Raw genomic sequence first — 22,590 nt, forward strand, 5'->3', positions numbered from 1 at the left:
TGTATCCTAGTTGTCTAGATACACAAGCCTGGGCAGTGCAATATGGAGAGCAAGCTGTTGCCCATGTAGCAAGCTCCCTCTCTTCCACACATCTGGTGAACCCAGATGAATGGCAGAGTTTGCTGATACAGTTTGGTACCAGCAGCATTGCAGGAGTTGCCAGCCAACATTGGACTCAATGTAGGACTGCCTTTGGGATTCCAGCTCCGGATTTTCCCTTGGGGTTTACTCCCGAAGCCTTCCCCATGAGTGGGTATAGCTGCAAGGCAGTGGAGGTTTGAGATCAGAGTTCTCCTTCTCCTGGATGAGCTGCCAACCACGGCTGATAAGCCCCATCTGCCTAAAGTGACTGGTTTTTAAACTTTATAGTGCTAAAACCATCTAGGAACATTTAAGTAACATACAGGGTTGGGGGAATTTAAAAGGACCTGATAAGATGTTCCAAAATTGAAGCACAAATCTCTACTTGATCACTGAATCACTTCTGAAGCAAAGGATTATGCAACATCGTTGGTATGTATGAAACGGTTTTCTTCTTAGTTTCTCTATTCTTTTCAACATTTATTCAATTGAGTTTTGGTCAATCAGTGACTTTCAAGAGACTAATAATGAAGAAATAAATGATTCTGGATGTTCAATGTAAAGGATAATGTTTCACTATTTTTGCATACTTATATAGGTTGATTATGCAGATTATGTCCCACTCAACCTGGCAACATCTCATCCACATTATGATGGAAACGGAAACTCCTACAACATTGGCACATCTATTGCAGAGAAAGGCAAAACAAAGTACCTGATTGTGAAAGTACCAACTATAAAGCCAGGTAAATGAAAACCAAAATACGGTGGAAATATGAAACAAGTACCGAAAATACCAGAAATTAGGGACAAGCAGCATCTATGGAGAGAGAAACAAGAGTTAATGTTTCACATTAGAGATCTTCATATGTTTTTTTTAAATATCAGACAAAATATTTTCAACCCGAAATCCACTCTGTTTCTTTTTCTGCAGATATTGCCTGACTTGCTGAATATTTACAGCATTCTCTGCTTTCATTGCAAGCCAGGTAGTTCCATAAGCACAGTTTGTGATCCTCAGAAATCTAAGTTAGTATTTTCAGTGTCTGTTTAGATGGTTTTGTGTGATGTGTTTGATGGACGTTGAAATATTTTTCCTTTCTCATCTGGGTTTCTGTTAAGATGAGTCCTTTGTGGAAGTTAAGGTGAAACTGGTAAGTTAGGGGTCACTGGGATGCCTTGTTATTCCATTTGCCCCCTGCCCTACTCCCTTCCCTCATACTTTTCAATGCAAGTCAGAGCAAGAGAATCAGGCTTGGTGCGTTTCACTTTCTTGTAGCAGGACAAACTGGAGGTCAGATGTGGAATCGTTCTAGTTTAGTTTGCACCTTGCAGTTCATTTATTGAACTTTTTGCTTCTCAATTCAACACTCCTAGTTACTATATAAGCACCGGACTGTAAAAATACCAAAGCTGATAACAGAAGTCACAAAAATATTACCATCTGAATTCATATATGCATTGCAATTAACTGAATCCAAAGAATTTCTCATTGAGAGACTTACTGTGGGTGAGTCAGCAGCATCAATTGCAACACCAGTGCCAGTTCATTAGTTGCAGTGCAGTGTAGGGTGGAATGAGTTGTGGGCATTCAGCTCACGAGGTCACCTTGCAGGTTTCCTCAAAAAATTCAGGCAGCTTCAAAGCAGCTGCACTGACTGACATACTTAATAACTCCTGAAGATGATCTACCGAAATACGTTCAGGTTTACCCCTCTAATCTTTGATAAAAGGCTATTTTTCCCCTGTTCCAAAGCATGGAATGGGCTATTGTAAGGGGGCTTCAGGGGATGTCAATGTGCATCATGGCGGATGAGCACAAACAAGGTGGAATGTAGGTCTACGAGAATCCAAGGGTGCAGTGTACTCAACGATGGGAGGTAGGAATAGGTGAAAAGGAATTGAATTTACTGAGGAGGATGAAACGGTGTTGAGAGGCCGACCAGCCAATAATGGAATGACCTGAAACTTGTAATGGCTGCCCTTATACCAATTCAGCCATGGACGACTGCAGGTCCTCTTTTGGAGCTGTTCTGAGCCCCAGCAGAACCCACGGGAGCCGATCATGCCAACACTCATCTGTCAGGGAAGCACTCGAGTAGCCTTTAAGAAGTGGTGAAACCACTCACATTGGCCATTGAACTGTGGGTGATACACCACAGTGTGATATATCCTAGTGGCCTCTGGCCACCTGCTGGTACGGTCCACCATGGTAAGAAGGTGTATGAAACTGTAGGAGGGGGGGTGGGAAGAGGACAAACAAGGTCCATGTTGACATGGTCAAACTGTTGCTCAAGGACCTCAAAAGATACCAGTGGTACCTGTACATGATGGTTAATTTTTGCCGGCCGGTACTCCATACAAGCTGCAGTTCAATCACACATGTCCTTTCTGAGGCTGTGTCAGACAAACTTTAGTGCAACCAGTTTCTCTGAGGCCTTCCGGCCCGGATGCAAGAGGCCATGTATAGAGTTGAAGACAGCCCGTCTCCAGTTTGTGGGCACGATGGGGCTGTTCGACTGGTGTACAATGCCAAGTCGTACCATAATGGTAGACTCAGCCTTCGCAGTTGCCAGCTTTTCTGGGTCTAGTCTAAGCACTTGGACATGGACTGGCAGCCCATTTGTGGAAATGTGGTGCTTGACCCTATGTTTGTGACTGTAGTGGAGAATGTGGGCTTGGTGAGGTCTAAGTATTCGCCCAGCAGTTGAATAAACTCACATGCGGTGGTGCATGCACTTAACAGAGTCATTGTGGGGAACTTACTGGGGGAACAAGGTAACGAGCCAAGGTCCTTGACATCCACAAGCCAGCAGTTCTTAAGATCAACTGACAGTCCGTGGACTCACAGGAAATCTCACCAAGCAGAGGTCTAGCCATTTTATCCAGGACGAAGTCCCATGTGTAACATCGCCTACTGAAGCAGAGCATCACCTGTCGTGTCCCGTAAGTCTGGATCTTGCTGCTGTTGGCGGCCTCCAGCGAGGTTTCGCCACTCTTTGCCTTCTCATCAATAGGCGATGCTGGCAGCACACTCACTTGAGCACCTGTATCTCGCAGGAAACATTGTCCCAAAGGGGTGTCCGTAATGAACAGCAGATGACCCTGGCAGCTGGAACCCACGGTTCACAGACCTCTGATATCCCGATGCGCTGGGACTGTCGAAGCTGCAAGGCCGTTGGCACTTCCTCGCGTTCCTACCGAAGCCTGGCATTGCCTGTTTCGCAATTGCGAGCTGTGAAATCCTAGAGTTCTGTGAGAAGACACTAAGGGTTCCGCAAGAGATCATGATTAAAACAAAAATAAGCATGTTTTTTTAACTTGGCATAATGCGCGATGCTAGTGCTCGCTATGGTGGGCAGTGACCGACCAGCCCCAATAGCAATCTCAGCCCAGTATGGCGGTTCGCAGGTAGACCATGTTTATTTGGTTGAGTCCATTCTCAGTTTTTGATGCGAGACGGGGGAGGCCATTGATAATTGGTGAGCTCTGTGTAGCGCAGGGGGGAGGACGGTAGGCCGATAAGGAGCGTGAAGTGTGTTTTCTGAGCATTGAATGGGCTGGGCCAACTTGGCCTGTGATGTTAGCTTCTCCCTCTTGAATTACCTCCCCCAACTTCCCCTTACATGTCGCTGGCTGACTTATGCGAGCTAACAAGCTACTGGTGTAGTAGCAAATTGGAGGGAAGTTTTCATTCTAAAGACATCCAATGTGGCAATTTTTGAAGAGGAGGTGTGAGGTGGAAGAGGAGGATTTTAGGCCAAGGCCTACAGACAAGGTTAATGATGAAGAATTACAGTCTTCTGAGTCATTTCACTGCGTACTGATCGTGCACTCAACTAGTGCAACAGCTGACACAAAAAAGTCTGCCTTTACAATGAAAGCTACTTATCAATGGGTTTTACATGGACTGGTGTTCCAAGTTGTCCTATTCCATTGTGCCTAATCTGTGGCAAAAAACTTACAAATGTAGCAATGGCTCCAGCAAAATTGAAAAGACTCTTAACTACAGATCACATCCCTATGACACATAGAAGTGCTGATTATTTTAAATAAATATTGGAATCTCAAAACAAACATTAAAGCTTTTGGAAATAAAGTCATTGTCAATAAAAGGGTTCAGGAAGCAAGTTGTTTAGTAGCTTTAGGACCAGTTCACTTGAGAATTTTAAAAACGATGCGAAAACCTGGATAAAGAGCACACCAATCTCCTGCTACATACAGAAATCCGGTGACTTAGCAGAGGACGAGTTCTCAACAGGGTGTTTGAGCTGAAAGGTGAATTGCAGGAGCACTTTCAAGAAAATAGCAGACCAAATTTTGCTGAGTGCTTTGAAGATGAAGAATGGCTGCAGAAGCTAGCTTACTTAACAGATATTTTACATCATATGAACCAGTTGAACAAACCTCTGTAAGGCCCCTGGAGAAAATGTTTTGACTTCAAATGACAAGATTCTTGGATTTTAAAGAAAATTGAATCTTTATTAAATAAAATTTGGAAAAGGAAATCCCAAAATGTTTCCAGGCTATTTGGGTTTGAAAGAGAGGAAGAATATCAGAAACTATCAAGTCTCTTTGAAAACTACCTGAAAGAAGTGTAGAACGAAATTGAATAGTATTTTTCATCCCTTACAACACAAGTGTATGACTGGGTGAGGGACCCTTTCTCTGAATCTTCTGCTCAGCCTGAGAACTTGACTTTGAGAGAAGAGGAAGAACTTTGTGAGCTGTGCTCTGATTGTGCACTCAAGATGAGATTTACTGACCTGCCCCTGGACAAGTTCTGGATTTCTGTGAAAGAAGAGTATCCTGCCATTCATAGGAAAGCAATAAACATTTTGCTGCAGTTTTCAACTTCTTACATGTGTGGGCAAGCTTTTTCTTGCTTAACAAGCATCAAGAGCAAGGATAGAAATCGTTTCATTTCAGTTGAAGGTGAAATCCATGTGTGCTTATCTCAAGTTCAACCCAGAAAAGAGAAATTTATTATGTTTACCTGATGAGTTCTTAAAATTTATGAAAGGAAAATAAGAAAAGAAAGAAATTAATTTCAAGAAAGTTAAGCTAAAAATTCATTCTCTACTTAAAAAGAGTATTGACAATTATTTTTGGATTATTATACCTACAACTCACTGATCATGCTAACATACCATGAGCTATAGGTATAATAATTTTTATGAGACCTGAAAATTATTTCAATGGTTCTTCCAGGGCAAAATGGTTGAGACAGGCTGGCGTAGACTATCAGCTATCTTAGCAAGCTCCCTATAGTGCATCAGAGGTGCATTAGCAAGCACTATATGAACTTGCTCAGGTATTTGCTGCATAAAAGTTATTTTAAAATAAAACCAGGATGGTGGTTTCCCAGGAGAGACAGCATGTGCTCCATTATCATTGCTGACACTAGGTAAGGTGTGCAACTGTTTTGGGACGTTCAGACTCTTGATAGTCCAAAAGTTTGTAAGAGTTTTTTAGTGATCTATATTTATCGTATTCAGGTTTGTGTTCAAGCAGACTCACCACTCTCACTGCTGTGGGATTTCTAAGCGACGCTACCACATAGTAGAATTTGGTGTTGTTTGCAGAGATTTCTCGCAAAGCGAACTGGGCCTAAGCTTGTACAAACTGAACAATGGTATTTTGCTCCCAAAACTCCAGCAGATTCAAAGCAACTGCCTTGGCCAACATGGTCAATAGCTCCGGAATCATCCTAGAGCATTGGGGTCACCAATGTAGGTTTCCACAAATAAAACAAAGTGAGGCGTTTTATGTTTAACAAACCCCATAGTACATTTAATTAAACTTAAAAACCTACACAACAAAAGTGCACTAAAAAACCTTCCACGTAATAACATCATCACATCAGACCATCCTCTTAAAGCAAAACCCCAACTCAATGTTGGTAGTTGTGAATTATATGTATTTTCCCCCAATTACATTACCCTACAAGCTAAAATCTTCAGCAGAAGTAGGAAACAACAATATGAGCAAACATGGAGCTTAATATTGGTGCCTTACTAGTATTTCAGCAAGGAAACAGTAAATACGTTATAAAAGTATAAACTTGCTGATGTTTTTCAGCCCATCTTTTTGCTCTCTTTTATCAGTTTTGATAGTTAGCCAATACAGCCTGAACTTAAACACTGTATAGAATCCTATCCTTTGTAAAATTTTCTTTCTATGGGCTCTGTCCCTGCAAGCCTTGTTGGTGATTTATGGCAGCTGGTCAAGAGGCTAGTGGACTATTACAGACACGCACACACAAACACACACACACACACACACACACACACACACACACACACACACACACACACACACACACACACACACACACACACACACACACACCCTAATCCACACCACCAACCTAAGGAATCTAAATGAAATACCTGTAATAACATGTCAAACCTGAGGAATTCCAGATTTCTGGGGTCTTCTTGTCATGAACCAAACTGACTGAGCTCTTCAATAACCACCACAAAATCTGCCCAGCTCCAACATTATAGCATTTGAACAAGAGAAATAAAGCTACTAACACTTAAGAAGTAATTTGTACCTTGGATATTTTCTACATATATTTATATAACTTGAAAGTGCAATACTAGCTTTTTTTAAAGACAGCAATTGTGTAACTGGTGTTTCATTCCTCTTGAATCACACAGATGACAAGAATGCGTGCTTTAAAAACTGTGAAATATTCTGCTCCATCCCTTGTCGCTCACTTCTCAGCCCCAGTTACTACCACAGCTTTGGTATGACTGAAAACTACATCATCTTCTTAGAGCAGCCATTTAAACTGGATATACTCAAATTGGCTTCAGCCTACTTCAGAGGAATAAACTGGGCCAGCTGCCTGGGTTGGCACCCAAAGGAGAAGGTAGGATTGTCGCTGTGTCCTTTATCATGTCTGGTAGCATAGTGGTTAAGTTACAGATTTCAAACATGGATACATTCTGCATTGTGTTTGTGTTTGCATGTTGAATTTTTACATAAGGATCACCACTAACACAGCAGAGTCCTTTCCCCCAGACAAGCAGTGAGACTTAAGGTTCTTAAATTGACTTTAATCTAATACATACTATGGCACATGTATCTAGGTTAGAAATGCCTCAGTGGACATTACATAGTGAAGAGATAAATGAAAAAGAGGTGGTATTAAATAATTTTGTAGCATCATTCACAAAGAAAGGACGTGTCAAAGTATTTTATAAGTAAGCATGTTCCTCTTCAATGCAGTCACTGTAGGAGTTATGACAGGTTGCCACTGCTCATCCATATTTATTTAGAGATACAGCATGGTAACGGGCTCTTTGATCTCAATTATCCGTTGCTGCCCAATTACACCTGTCTGATCCAGTAACCTACCAGCCTGCATGTCCTTGCTACGTGGGCGGAAACTGGAGCACCCGGAGGAAGCCCACACAGTCACGGGAGGAAGGTACAAATTCCTTGCAGGCAGCAGCAGGATTGCACCTGTGTTGCCAGCACAGTATCAGTGTTACGCTGGCCGCTGTGTTATTAAGCCACCCGAAGTGCCTTGACCCAAAATGTTGACTACTCACTTCCCTCTTCAGACGCTGCCTGACCCATTAACTTCCTCCAATATTTTGTTTGTTACTCCGATACACAGCAATATTGTTGATCCCTGCTTTGTTTTTTTGTGACCAAAGGATGAATGTTGGTTAGAACTTCGGGGAGAACACAGCATTTTTTTCAATTATTGTTGGGCTATCTTTTAATTCCAGTTGGGAGAGCAGAAAAGGCAGTAGTTTAAACATTTGATTGGAAAAATATCTTCTCCAACCATAGCAATTCCTCAGTATTGTTATTAATCATGATCCGGTATCTAGGGTGGGACTTGAACCCTTAACCCTTGGCTTCAGAGGCAAAGGTGCTAATTAAACACATTGATATTGGTGCAAATTTTGGTGTAATTGTTTGAGTGAAGAAAGTATTTACAGATGTATTATTGGCATACAGTGTGGAATAAGCCCGTCCAGCCCTTGACCCAGCAATCCCCCAAGCTTAATCACTGGACAAGTTTCCAATGTCCAATTAGTCTACCAACTGGTACATCTTTGGACAGTGGGAGAAAACCAGAGCACCCGGAGGAAACCCACGTTCTCACAGGGAGAACGTGCAAACTCCTTACAGGCAGCAGCGGGAATTGAACCCGGGTCGCTGCTAGGCACCATGCTACTGTGCAACCACGAGGGGTAATTTGAGTTACTCCTTGCTGGCCAATGGGTAATGACTCAGTGGCAGGTGTGTGTGCTACAAGCCTCAAAAGCAGCTGCACATTCCTTTGATAACTTCCTTTTGAGAGAGGTAATTAATAACAAAAATAAAAAGTACTGTGGTCTGGATGTCTGGGCTATGCTTCAGATCTGAGCCCCTCTGTGGGCCCTTGCAGCTGGCTCCACCTTGGTAGCCACTTACTTCGCTAACTTTTAATTTTAACTCAGTGCATACCAGGATCAGCTTGATAGACATCCATGAAATAATCCCTTTAAAATAGGAGCTTTTTACCATGTATCAAACCAGACAATTTTGGCCATATTGTAGTGCCATCCAACACACATCAAAGTTGCTGGTGAACGCAGCAAGCCAGGCAGCATCTCTAGGAAGAGGTACAGTCAACGTTTCAGGCCGAGACCCTTAGTCCTGACGAAGGGTCTCGGCCTGAAACATCGACTGTACCTCTTCCTAGAGATGCTGCCTGGCCTGCTGCGTTCACCAGCAAGTTTGATGTGTGTTGCTTGAATTTCCAGCATCTGCAGAATTCCTGTTGTTTGTAGTGCCATCCATTTTTTTTTTACTGACAATCAATTATGTTGCTCTAGACTTGTAGCTTAAGTTTTAATATGGTTCAAATTGGAAACCTTTTCTTTTGGCATGTGCCTGCGTGCGTGTGAGTCAGTGCGTGTGCGTCTGCGTGTCTGAGCATGCGTCCGTGATGATGGATTTTTCATGGCTTCTTACAAGGCGCAGAGCGAGAGAGAGAGACTGTGTGGTGTGCCACTCCTCGCACAGACATTTTTGCAGTATTTTCCCTTTATTTTATGAGGTCAAGTTGCGATCTCGACACTCAACCCGGCACGGATGGAAAGCGTACTCGGGAGTGGACCCGATGAGTTTCGAACCCGGGAACCTCCGCTCCCGGGTCCGGCGCCGATGTCGTTGCGCCACCAGCCGGCCCCAAATTGGAAACCTAATGAATTTTTGACATTATTTGTCAACCGTGGGAAGTTTTCTAGTTGTTAAGTTCATTTCAATATCCATTTATGATTTTCAGACCTATATTCATATCATAGACAGAAAAACAAAGAAGGCTGTGCCCATGAAGTTCTACACCGATGCACTGGTGGTCTATCATCATGTCAATGCATATGAAGAGAACAACCACGTGCTTATTGACATCATTGCATATGAAGACAACAGTTTGTATGAAATGTTCTACTTAGCAAACATGAAGTTGAGTGATAATGAATTTCAAGAGAAAGGCAAAAGCTTCAAACTTCCACAGTGCAGAAGATTTGTAATTCCCTTGGATATTGACAAGGTTAAGTTTCATCTATATTTCTGCAATAATACATCACGGTAGAGAATGTCTGTCTATTTGAAATACATGGATTTCAATCACATAATTAAAGATTGTGTTTCTTCTGGTGGGTTACATAGCAGTTAACTTGTTTCTCTAGAAAGCTTGGACTAACGATCTGGGCGTCTGAGTTCAAATCCCTCCAAAGGCAGCCGAGGGATTTGAATTGAGTTGACAACCTTGCAACTTATTTACTTACTGAGATACAGTGCGGAATAGACAAGTGGCAAGTGAGGTTTATTGTCATTTAACTACATACATGTATCTAATGTATATAGAAACGAGACGAAGTTTCTTCGAACCAGGGTGTAAAACGCATAACACATGACTACTTATGAAGGTAAGGATAAAATCTACAGATGAATCACACATAAATAACAAACTAAAGTGCATTAATATTAAATATTGTAAGGCAGGGAACAGATTAACCAGGGACACTTGGAATACGATGTGGCAGGGAGTTCAGAAGCCTAATGGCCTGGGGGAAGAAACTATTTCTCATCCTGACCGTTCTTGCTTTGAAGCATCGTGGCCTCCCACCTGATGATAGAAAATCAAAGAAGATGCCGGATGGATGGGTGTGATCCTTAATGATACCAAGGGCCCTACAAAGGCAACACTCCTGATAGATGTCCCTGAAGGATGGTAGGGAGACCCCTATAATCCTCTCAGGTGTTCTCACAGTCCTTTGTAGGGACTTCAGGTCCAATACTCAACTGTTCCCATACCAGATGGGGATACCACTTGTCAAGATGCTCTTGGTGGTGCTCCTGTAAAACACAGTTAAGGTGGGGAGTGGGAGCTTTGCTTGCCTCAATTTTCTTAGGAAGTGGAGGCGCTGTTGTGGCTTTTTGTTCAGGGAGGTGATATTATTAATCTACCATCCAGTCGTTCTTTGGACTGTGAGATGAAACCAGAGCACCTGGAGGAAACCCATGCAGTGATGGGGAGAACGCACAAACTCCTTTCAGGCAGTGACAGGAATTGAACCCGGGTCACCTGTACTGTGCCGCTCCAGTTTGCAACAACTGCCAGTAGTTTTGGCTGTGATAACCACAGAAATCAGTGGATTATCATAAAAAAATTAGTTTCATTGTTGTCTTTTTGGAGAGAAAATCTACCATCCTTCTTTGGTTTGGCCTGCATGTGATCGTAGACTCACCCAGATGTAGTTGACTCTTAAAATGCCTTCTCAAATGGACTGGCAAGCCACTTATTTGTCACAATGACCTTCTCGAGTGGCAATTAAAGATGAGCAATAAGTGCTGATCTTGTCAGTGACGCCCTAAGGTGGTGAATCAATAAAACTTCTCAGTATCTGTTCAAGATTTCAATGGAGTATAGTTCAGTGAAATGGAAAGTTAAAGAAACTCCAACAGCCCAACAGGGACAATGAAGAATCATACCCCCTAGGCTTATAGCGCACTTTTCTCAAATAAATCCTTTTTCAGAAGCAAAGTAGTTATTATTTATATACTTAAGAATTGGAATTGCATCTGCCCAGAATGCTTAACAAGTAATTCCCCTAAGTTGGCAAAGAATATCTGGCAGGGTGGACATTTACATTACAGTACTGATTTGGGGTTTACCAGGAGTAAACAGGGATAAGGCAGGAGATATTTTGTGTGATGCATTCTTGTAACTTAATTCTGTGCATAATTATTATCTAATTGAAAACATATGCATAGATATACAAAATACTAAGTAAATATCTGCAAGGTTTCATTTGAAAGCTGCAGAATTCTGAAAATGGAAGTGAAATCTCCTTTTCCACAGATACTGTCAATAATTATATTAATCTTTATTTTGCAAAATTGTGGAGAAGCATTACAAAACCACCTTACATGAAACAAAAATCTTGAAGTTACATAAATGCTACCCCGAGATTTTATTGATAACATGGTCCAGATCACAGAAATAAATGGTTAAGAGGAGATGGTGCTGCTCCACGTGCAAATTCATCTTCCTTGGAGTTGGTCAGTTTCGGCAATATTAGTGTAAGAAGACTAGACTGACAATCCTGTCATAACGAGAAGGTCTGTGACTGAAGTCCTGTGATCCAATCTTGGAAATTGTCCATTTACAGACATTAAGTAAGCTTGTTGATGTTGCTTGTTAGACTATTGTGTGGAATAGTATTGTAGGATGAACTGCTACACCATAGACCTGGGTATCTGTGGAGAGAAGACGTACAGTTTACCTGCTGTAATTGCTTATTGTTTTATTAGAACACCGAGACCGGCACAAACACTGTCAGACTTCATGGCACCACAGCACAGGCATTGAAGGAGCAAGATGGACAAGTGTACTGCACACCTGAAATTTTATTTGAAGGTAATAATACAATAGTATAAGAAGGTTGCATATTTGACAATAGTGTAAAGGCACCCTTTAGTCTTGTGAGACCATGGATCTGCGCCAGGAAAGTCTTCACTCTCCAGGGCGCAGGCCTGGGCAAGTTTGTATGGAAGACCAGTAGTTGCCCATGCTGCAAGTCTCCCCTCTCCACGACACCAGTGTTGTCCAAGGGAAGGGCATTAGGACCCATACAGCTTGGCACCAGTGTCATCGCAGAGCCATGTGTGATTAGGTGCCTTGCTCAAGGACACAACACGTTGCCTCAGCTGGGGCTTGAACTCACGACCTTCAGGTCGCTAGTCTAATGCCTTAACCACATGCCCACACACAATAGTGTGAACCACATGAAATATTAGTACAAGTGCTGAAAAGCTTGGTCACAGAGGGTTTCTTTAAAAGAAGATAGGGAGTTAGAAAAACAAAGACTTAAACTCAAGGGATTATTCAATTGCTGGAAATCTTGAGAAACACACACAAAATGCTGGAGGAACTCACTATGTCAGGCAGCAACTCTGGAGGAAAATAAACAGTCGCTGTTTCAGGCCAGGAGGCTGAATTCAAGAGCAAGAGCCTTGGCAGCTCAAATGGTGGAGCAATTAAATCTGGCAATGCACATGGGGCTGGCACTGGACAGACAGGAACTATCTTTGAAGATTGTGGGACTACAGGAGTTTAGAGGATTGGAGAAAGCTGAAAGGATGAAATTAATACCAGCCAGTGAAAGTCAGTGAGCACAGGTCTGATCAATGAGAGAGTTCCATTTTGGGCATTGTCATTGAACTACACATGAACCTTAAGTTTGTGAGGACAGAACATAGGGACAAGTTGAGTAGTTTAATATGGCAGTCACAACAGTACAGGCAGCAGAAGACTCTGAGGCAGGGTAAAGTAGGGCCTCGTGAGGAATGTGGAAGGGCACCATTCTTAGTGAATATTGGTTCATAAATGCATCCTCCTGTCCAAAACAAATCCAGAGTACCTACCAACTTGTATATCTTTGGGATTTGAGAGAAGGTCAGAGATGCTGGAGGAAACCTACGTAGTCACATGCAAACTCCACAGTGGCAGCGATGGATGTCAGTTTTTAACCTGGTTTGCAGGAACTATAAACGAGCAACTCTATTAGTTGCACCACTGTGCTGCTCTGTAGATTAACTAGTGTAGTTTGGTTTAAAATGGTCATGCAAGTGCAGTAGACTCTCGAGCAGGGCTTCCCAACTTTTTTTTATGCCATGGGCCAATACCATTAAGCAAGGGGTCCATCGACCCCAGGTTGGAACCCCTGCTCACGAACATGGCTATTATTTGCTGTCTGTCAAGGACTTGGGAAGTTTGAGGTGTGAGAAGACATTGTAAGTTTATGCTCAGCTCAGGCCCAAGGGCATTTTTGATATTAGCTAACCTAAGTTGAAGGGATGGAGGGCTCTAAGGAAAGGTACACTGATAGAAAATAGGTAGGTATTTAACTAAAGGTATGCTGCAGCAAAGATGACATAAATCTGTTATCCCTCTTATAAATGTAAATATCCATAAAAAGATAAATTCTCATGTTAAACATGAAATGAAGATGGTAGTTCGGATATAATTTCAAAATTACTGTTGTGTTAAATTTGTTCAGAAAATTTGGATCTAAAGGTTCAGTGATACTAGTACTAGAGGTCATGGGTTAAAGGTGAAGGGTAAAATGTTTAAGGGGAATGTTAGGGAAACTTCTTCACACAGAAGGTGGTGAGAGTGTGGAATGAGCTGCCAGTGGAAATGGATGTGGATTCAATAGACGATAGACAATATTCGATCTCAACGTTTAGGAGAAACTTGGATAGGTACATGGATGGGGGTGGAAGGGTGGTCTGCAGGGCTGTGGTTGAGGGGCAGGTCGAAGGGACTATAGTTTGGAATCGACCAGATGGGCCAAAGGGCGTGATTCTGTGCTGTAGTGTTCTAAATAGATATATAATAATGCAAATGAATGCACTTCACACAACTTTGTTTCTCCAGGTGTAGAGCTTCCGCGAATAAACTACAATTACAATGGTAAGAAGTACAGGTACATTTATGCATCCAGAGTTCAATGGAAGCCAATTCCAACAAAGGTAGGTGTTCACATTTATATTATGTTTTTTTTTGTAGAGCTGCATTTCATGGGTGTTTGCTTTCCCTTTGGGATCAAACTCTCATTCTGTAACAAGAGATTCTGCAAATGCTGGAAATCCAGAGTAGCACATACAACATGGTGGAAGAACTCAGCATTCTGTATGTCTGTTTCAGCTATCAGATGGTATGCAGTATGTGTACTGCTGCAGAGTTTGTCCAGGAGATTCCTCCTGTGTCGGCTGGAGTTGGGGCCTGAGTTTTCTTTCCAGTGTTACTGCAGTTTTATTTTTGCAGCAATGCTTTATGAATGGAAATGGACCCTCCTTGTAATTCCACTGCGTACTGACTAAAACTCATCTCTTTCCAAGGTAATTAAATGTGACATTCAGACCGGGAATTTTCTGGAGTGGGAGGAAGCAGATTGCTGGCCTGCAGAGCCAGTGTTTGTCCAAGCTCCAGATGCTAAAGAGGAAGATGACGGTAAGTGGTCCTTACTCAAAATGGGAACCGTCAAAACAAGTACATGGGGTGAGGGCCAGGGTCAGAGAGGAAAATAAAAGGTGTGCTTAGCATAGAATTCAGAAAACAACAATCACAATCACAACTATGTAAAAGTAGGCAAAATAGAGGAGATTGAATACAGCTGCATTTTCGAAATAATAAACACTATACCTGAATCTTACTTGAAAAAAGCAGAGTAAAAAGTCCAGAGGTCAAAAATTAGAATTGAAAATTACATTTTAAACAGATACTGGGATATTTCTTTGTCAGACAGAACATTTAAAATGGTACTGCCCATCATAAGTGACTTTCAACAGTGAGGCACCCATCCTTCACTTGAAAACTTGGACAGCAACTTCTAAAACATGCTGGGGATTTGCACTTTCAAAATCAGTTATCACTAATTTTAAAAGTAAGCTTAGAAGCAGAAACAGATAGGAACTTGCTGAAACACTCACATACTGTGTGTTGTTGTACCTGCTGTGGAGGCTCAGGGCAACTTTCACAAAGAAATAGGTAATGTGTTCTCTGGCATTAAGACATCCAACCATCTACTCTCTCAAAATTGGTTCTAGAGGTTTTTTTGAGCCACACAATTCTTCTGGACTATTTCCAGCCTCTACTCTTGGTCCCCACCACCATCCCAATAGGCCTTACCTACTTATATGCAGTTGCACCCCAGCCTAAAAAAAAATCACCCGAATCGCACAACAAAAATCACACTTAAGCAGGCTCTAACATGAAAATGTTTCTGAGCTCCAAGATGGTCATTGCTGGAGACGTGGGTGGACCTCCAGTCTCACATCCAATGCAAAGGTCTCATTCCATAAATTCAGTTGGGTGGCTGATGTTATTAATTTGATATTTTCTAATAGGGTATGGTGGACTTTCATTTCTCATTGTTTCACCTGATTATCTGAGCAATGTGGGGAACTGAAGCCCCCCCTCCCCCCTCCGAAAGATAGTTAAAGGAACATTTAGTTATAGCCGGAATCCATAGAAAATGTTGTAACGCTGGAGTAAGTCCCATTTGTAATTGCTTCCCTGACAAATCATGTTTACCAGGAAGCTCAGTCAGGCCCTTCCTGTCCTGAGATCTTCTTGTGACAGATGGTTCTGGGGCTGGTTATTATTGCTTTTTGTGCACTCTTGGAAGAGCACCAAATCAAGAGACCTGCAGGCAACCAAAATAGTTACAAACTCCCCCCTGTAACCCCAGTCTGCTGCCCCCTCCCCAATATGCAGCCAATTCCCAACACTCTCATCCCTTTGACAAAATATTCCAACTTCTCCCTAACCTACCCTCAAGTGTTACTCCAAGACTCGACCCCTTACTAGCCACTTAGAGTACAATCTAAAATTCTTATATATATATATATATATATATATGTCACATCCAATGCAAAGTAATGTATATATATTGACATTAGTTTTATATATAAGTTTGTAAATCTGGCAGGAGCAAAAGATGTTGGGGATGGCGAGGGTGGAGTGCTCCAGGAAAGGTGTAGACAGATACACCAGCCATGAGACACCAGGCAAGGCCATTTGATACCAAACATCTGGTTTACTGATCATTACAGAATGTCTGTTTGGTACTTCCCGCTTCCTCCCCTCTGACTTTCCCTTTTTCCAACCTTGATTCCTCTCTCCCTGACCCCTTCCTATTCTCAATCCACAATAGAGACAGTTGGCCCTCCTTATCTGCGAGTTCCGCATGCGCGAATTGTCATTATTCCCTAAACAATTCAGTATAACAACTATTTTACATAGCATTTACATTGTATTAGCTATTATAAGTAATCTAGAGATGATTTAAAGTATACGGGAGGATGTGCGTAGGTTATCGTGGATCGGGATAAAAAAAAACGGAAGTTCTCTTACTAAGTAAGTCGGAACAGGTACATCCAGTATTATTTGGTGTCAGTTAGTCAAATGTTTGTCTTAGTATATAGTATATATTTTACCTTTCGATGCATATAAAATACTTAAGAAACATATGTTTCAGTGCCGGGCTCAGGAATGGAATTTCCCAAGTTCGATCCAGTGACAGATCGCTCCCGAGCGCGCTCTCCATCCCTGCCGGGTTGATGCGAGGGATCAAAAACCCAAAACCCCAATACCCAACAATTAAACCACTGTGTTGCTTAGTAATAATTGTAGCTTTCATCAGGGCAGGGCCTTTCTCACTTTATCCTTTAAAATTGTTCCAATTGTTGACGAGCTGTAGCCTAACACTTTTCCAATGACCGATGACATTTCACCTCTTTCCAATCGCTTTAGTATTTCCACTTTATTTTAAATCGCAATCGTGATTATTTTCGTGAACAGAAACATTGCAGATTCAGAGCTCCGCCACTGGCTCCTAATATCCACCGCACTGAGACAGGTTAAATAAGGTCCAGGGTTCCACTGGATCCTAAGGTCCACTGCATTTAGACAGGTTGAATAAGGGACTTGAGCATCCGCGTTTTTTGGTATCCACGAGGAGTCCCGGAACCAATCCCTCGCAGATAAAGAGGGCCGACTGTATATGTAGTGCCTATTATATAGTGCCTGAGACTTTTGCACAGCACTGTACTACAGCCATTAAGGGCCCAAACAACAGTTTCTGTGGTTGTAGTGATAACTAAAGAATGGTATGTTGCATGGTCCATGGTCCATGGTCAAGGCTGTCACAGAAAGACATAGAGAATCATGAAAGAGGAGGATACAAAAGCCATCATGGTCCATATTGTTACCAGCAACATTAGTAGGAAGGGGGATAAAGTCTTGCAAGCAGAGAGTTTATGGAGCCAGGAATGAGGTTAAAAAGCAAGACCTCAAAGTTATTAATCTTCATATTACCAGCAGTAAGTGCAGAAATAGGAAGAGGGAGAATCTGAATTTATGATTGGAGATTCCTGAGGCATCAGGATCTTTAGGGGGAAGTTGGATCTCTACAAGGCAGATGGATTGTACTTCAACAGAGACAAGGTCGAACAGCAGGGAGGGGGAGGTGTAGAGGAACCTCTAGGTAATCTCAGAATAAAAGAAAGCTAATCTGGAAATAGAAGAGAGGCAAAGAGGAAAAAAAAAAGAGTTGCACAAAATACTAACATGATAACCAGAGTTTATCAGGAATGGGCGATGTACATGCTTAAATGCACCAGCAAATAGTACCAGAATAAGGAAATATGATAAAACAAAATTAAAGGCTCTTTACTGGAATGCACACAGGATTCAAACAAGGTGAGTTAACAGTTCATAAATAAATAAATGTGCACAATTTGATAGCCGTTGAAGAGATATGGTTGCCAAGGTTAGAAACTGAATATTCAGGAGCATATAAACTTTGGAAAGTTAAGCAGATAGGAAGGTGGTGATGTAGATCTGTTGATAAAGGATTAAGTCATTGTAATGAATGAGGAATGATTTAGGCTGAGAAGCTCAAGATGTTGGTGTGGAAGTAAGAGATAGAAGTCTCTGGTGGGAGTAATAGTATAAATCAATGCAATCTGGTAAAGTCAACCTGGTCTGTGAAAGAGAAGTTGTGTTTGACCAGTTTATTGGAGAGCTTATTCAGAAATCATTGAATAAGATGTTCCATTAAAGGAAAATAAAAGCTCTTGGTGTAAGGTAACATATAAGCTGTGATTGAAGATAGTTTGGCTAATAGCAATATATTTTATATGGTATATTTTTTCTGCTTGGCAAGGTGTAGCAAGAGAAAATCTACATGACCAGTCATTGCTGGGCCTCAACTTTTTACCGTTTATTGAAGTCACTTGGATGAAGGCACTAAGGTTTTGATATTACTGGTTTAGAATTGTTACATGGAGTGTGATACAGTGGGTAAAAGAATTGTGTGCCATCCAGATGCAGCATGCTGTAGATATTACAGTGAGATAGCAAAAAGAAAAACAGAGTGCAGAACATGGTGTTACAGTTAATGGGAAAGTGAAGTGCATGGCGCAAAGATTGGTAGATACGTGGAAAGAGAAGCAGATGGTATTTCAAGTTAAAGACTCTTTGTCAGAAAGCTGGTTGATTGCTTGCAGTTGTGGGGAGGATTGGATGGATAGGACCGAGGTAATATCTCTAATAAGCTGAGGCCTTGGCTGTTTTACTAACTGGGGAGTTCTGTAATGCTCTAAACTGTATAAGAGAAGATTTATAGATAGAGGTCAATGAATTAAGGCTTACTCGAGGTATGTAGATGTGTAGATTCCTGCAGTCCATATAGAAACAAAAGTGGAACTTGAAACAGCAAAATATTCAACATGCTCTACTTTTTTTAAAAAAAAGGAGTAATCATTAGGTTTACATAACAATTGGTAAATCTGAGCTACTTTCTCATTTTTGCCCAATATATAATTAGTAAACTGGTCATGTTGGTAAAAGTCTAGATTAATGTATTAATATTTTGACCTATTGACAATACACGTGTATTTGGGTGTGAAGTAATCTACATCACTTTTCTGAAATACGCAGTGAATTACTGCAGTTAATTCAAATTCAGGGTCAACTTTAAGCAGTAGTATAGTAGTAGATTACTTTGGTCTGGTTGCACATCAGGCCCCATCAATATTGCATGGCTTCTACATCTTTGCATTTTTATGAGGTTATTAAACATGCCTTAAGCTTGTATTGGTATACATTTTTAGGTGTTCTGTTGTCTTCAATTGTATCAACTGATGCCAAGAAATCTTCATTTTTACTTGTGCTTGATGCAAAAACTTTCAAAGAAGTGGGCCGTGCTTCTGTTAGTGCTGATCTACATCTGGATCTTCATGGCATATTTATTCCTGAAAAAGAGCTAAGTACACAAAACTGAAAATATATTGTTTGTGAAGGAGAACAGCGAATGCCTGTTCCATTGAACCCTCACCGCCTTTTGACTAAAGCAACATCAACTATTGGACAGAAAATAAAGAGCAGAAAGCTCTCGCATCTTGCTTGGAATGACTTCCTGTGAATAACAAGAGATGAACTTCAGATTCAGTCCTTTGTAGGAGGCAGTCATGAGAAGTGTTTTAGTTAATTCATCCTCAATCAAGTTATTTTGTGGCCAAAATACAATGAAAACACTATCAGCTGGGCAAAAGAGTAAAAAAAAACAAATATGAACACACAAAATAGATTAACAATTGATTGACAGTGAAATAGTTTATTTAATTAGATTGATACTTGCTAAGAAAGATAGTTTAAGACAGTGGTCCCCAACCTCCGGGCCGCGGACCGATACTGGGCTGCGAAGCATATAGGGGTGCAGCGGTAGCCGGAGTGCACCCAGCACATCTTTAAGAAAAAAGCCGAAATAGGCACGTAAATGTCGGCCCAGATCAGAGGCGATTGCCGATTTCACTTGCTCTACGGGATGTTCACTTCTCTTTCCAGGGCGCTGGAGCCTTTAGTTGTTCCATTTTTTGGTCAATTTAAATGCCAGCCCAGACAGGCTGAAAAGACAGAGCTGTCAGGATCGAGGTGACATGTTGAATCGACACAAACTTCTAATAAAGTATAGGTGCTGCCGTGCTTTCTTTGTAATGACAGTTACGTGCTGGTCCCAGGGCAGATCCTCTGACACTTTTCAGAGAGAGAAACGTCGATCCTTAACGCCGAAGAATTTAAAGTTATTGACCCTCTCCCCTTCAGTTCCTCTAATGAATACTGGCTTCTGGGCAGCACCTAATTAATTAGCTTGTTTGTTTTGGCTTTTTTCTTAAAGATATGCTGGGTGCGTCCCGGCTGCACCGCTGCACCCCTGCATGCTTCGCGGCCCAGTATCAGTCCACGGCCCGGAGGTTGGGGACCACTGGTTTAAGATGATAAAATGCCACATTATTTTGCAGGTGCAATTTATTGCTGGAAAATATACAGTATAGAAATCTATTATAAAATACTTTATCTAAGACTTTGATGTGATCTTGTTGGGCTAAACCGTCACTGACATCTTCAGTTCATAGCAAGAGAAAAATATAATTGTTTTGAAATTATATTTCTGAAATACATCATGTGAATATAATTAATGCTTTAAAAATAATCGGTATCATATTAAATTCCAATTATTGAACAAGCGGAGTTTGCTTAAACTGGAAAATGAGGCTGCAACAATTTGGAGATGATTATTTATTAAAGGAAGAAACAAAGTTACAAAAAATAGCATTACAGGATAACATCCAGAATTAAAAATGATTCTGAAGTCATGAAAACTCATAGCAAAGAAAATAGGCCCATGGCCTCCTCTACTGCTACGATGAGACCACGCTCAGGTTGGAGGAGCAACACCTTATATTCTGTCTTGGTAGCCTCTAACCTGATGGCATGAACATCAGTTTCTTGAACTTCCAGTAATTGCCCACCCTCTCCTTCACCATTCCCCATTCCCGTTTCCCTCTCTCATCTTATCTCCTTACTTGCTCATTACATCCCTCTGGTCCTCCTCTCTCTTCCCTTTCTTACATGGTCTTTTACCCACTCCAATCAGATTCCCTCTTCTCCAGCCCTTCATCTGTTTCACCAATCAACCTCCCAGCTCTTTACTTCACCACTACCCCTCGCCCAGTTTCACCTATCACCTTCCACCTTGTACTTCTTCCTCCCCTCCCCCCACCTTCTTACTCTGACTTCTCATATTTTTTTCCAGTCCTGATGAAAGTCTCGGCCCGAAACATCGACTGTACTCTTTACCATAGATGCTGCCTGGCCTGCTGACGTCCTCCAGCATTTTGTGTGTGTTGCTTTGGATTTCCAGCATGTGCAGGTTCTCCCCTGTTGGCAGTGATTTATCTCCTTGAAGGTGCTACATTTTTGTGTAATTCAATTGCCAGCGAGTTGTTTGTTGTGTCTCCCCGCAACTACAGGTCTTTTGTCTGCTATTACTTTGCTCACGCTTGAATGCTGGTAGCGGGTGCACTTTATTTTTGCCAGTGGGGGGAGCGTGATTGTTGCTCGCTGCTGCTTATGCGCGGGAGGGAGGGGAGCTGGGGGGGACTTTGGGGTTCTAACATTTAACTGTCATTCATTTTTGGGGCACGCCTCTGTTTTTGTGGATGGTTGCAAAGAAAAAGAATTTCAGGATGTATATTGTATACATTTCTCTGACATTAAATTGTGCCTTTGAAACCTTAGAAACTAATGATGAGGCTCATTGTGAGATTTATAATAGAGCTGTTTAATTTCTTACTGAAGATTCTGGAGAGCCCCAGCAAGGGTGGCTCCTGAGAAACTAACAGTATGATTCAATGTCATAGCATTTGCAAAAGCATATATCAAGAGCAGTGTAATTCCATTCAGATACACAGGTATTTGGTATGTGTTGCTGAAGTTGTGTTTAGAATAATAAAGCAAAGACAGCGATGTTCTGGATTGTTGGCCTATTGTTGATGTAAGGTGCAAAATATCTGTGATACACTAGGGCTTGCATCAGGACAATATAAAGGAATCTGCTGCTTTAGTCCGATGGAAGATTTTGATGAATAGCAAACGTGGGATAGAAACTTAAATAATTCATTGTGATGTCTGTTCTGCTGTCTTAGCCATGTAACTGTCACCAGTTCATTAAACCAGATTTTATCGATGTAACTGTCATTATATTGTTTGTTATAATTGAACAAATTTGTCACATTTAGTTAAATAAATTATTAAATCTATTGCAATCATACAGTATCCAGTTAATGTAGTGAGAAGACACTTGCCACGGTAAAATTTTCAATAAAGAATGTGTATATTATGCACTTCAGAATCAGAATTTATTATTATTATTTTTCTCCTCTTCTATATTATGTATTATATTGAACCGCTGCTGCTAAGTTAACAAATTTCACAACACATGCCAGTGATTATAAACCTGATTCTCATGCTGATTTTATAAATTTGAAAATGTCTGCAGCAAATTAACAGTAAATTATATAATTTATTTACATATCTAAAGCATATGCCATTAATATTTGCTTCACATAAATAAAGCA

The 22,590-nt window shown here is 41.3% G+C and overlaps 1 protein-coding gene across 3 annotated transcripts in view; it reads left to right on the forward strand.

The window, feature by feature from the left end:
* LOC140210672 (beta,beta-carotene 15,15'-dioxygenase-like) overlaps positions 1–19,868 on the forward strand; it is a 37,579-nt gene extending 17,711 nt beyond the window's left edge. The window contains exons 5-11 of one of the 3 annotated variants that reach the window (XM_072279848.1): positions 680–827; positions 6,747–6,961; positions 9,380–9,646; positions 11,914–12,019; positions 14,042–14,136; positions 14,506–14,617; positions 19,285–19,868. In XM_072279848.1, the coding sequence (XP_072135949.1) occupies positions 680–827; positions 6,747–6,961; positions 9,380–9,646; positions 11,914–12,019; positions 14,042–14,136; positions 14,506–14,617; positions 19,285–19,454 (1,113 nt within the window). In that variant the 3' untranslated portion in view covers positions 19,455–19,868. Of the gene's footprint in view, positions 1–679; positions 828–6,746; positions 6,962–9,379; positions 9,647–11,913; positions 12,020–14,041; positions 14,618–19,284 lie in introns of those variants that run through there. The other 2 variants (XM_072279849.1, XM_072279847.1) reach the window with 2 other exon arrangements.
* The last annotated feature ends 2,722 nt before the right edge of the window (positions 19,869–22,590 follow it).

This window comes from Mobula birostris, chromosome 15 (genome assembly GCF_030028105.1).
Source record: "Mobula birostris isolate sMobBir1 chromosome 15, sMobBir1.hap1, whole genome shotgun sequence".
Taxonomy (NCBI): domain Eukaryota; kingdom Metazoa; phylum Chordata; class Chondrichthyes; order Myliobatiformes; family Myliobatidae; genus Mobula; species Mobula birostris.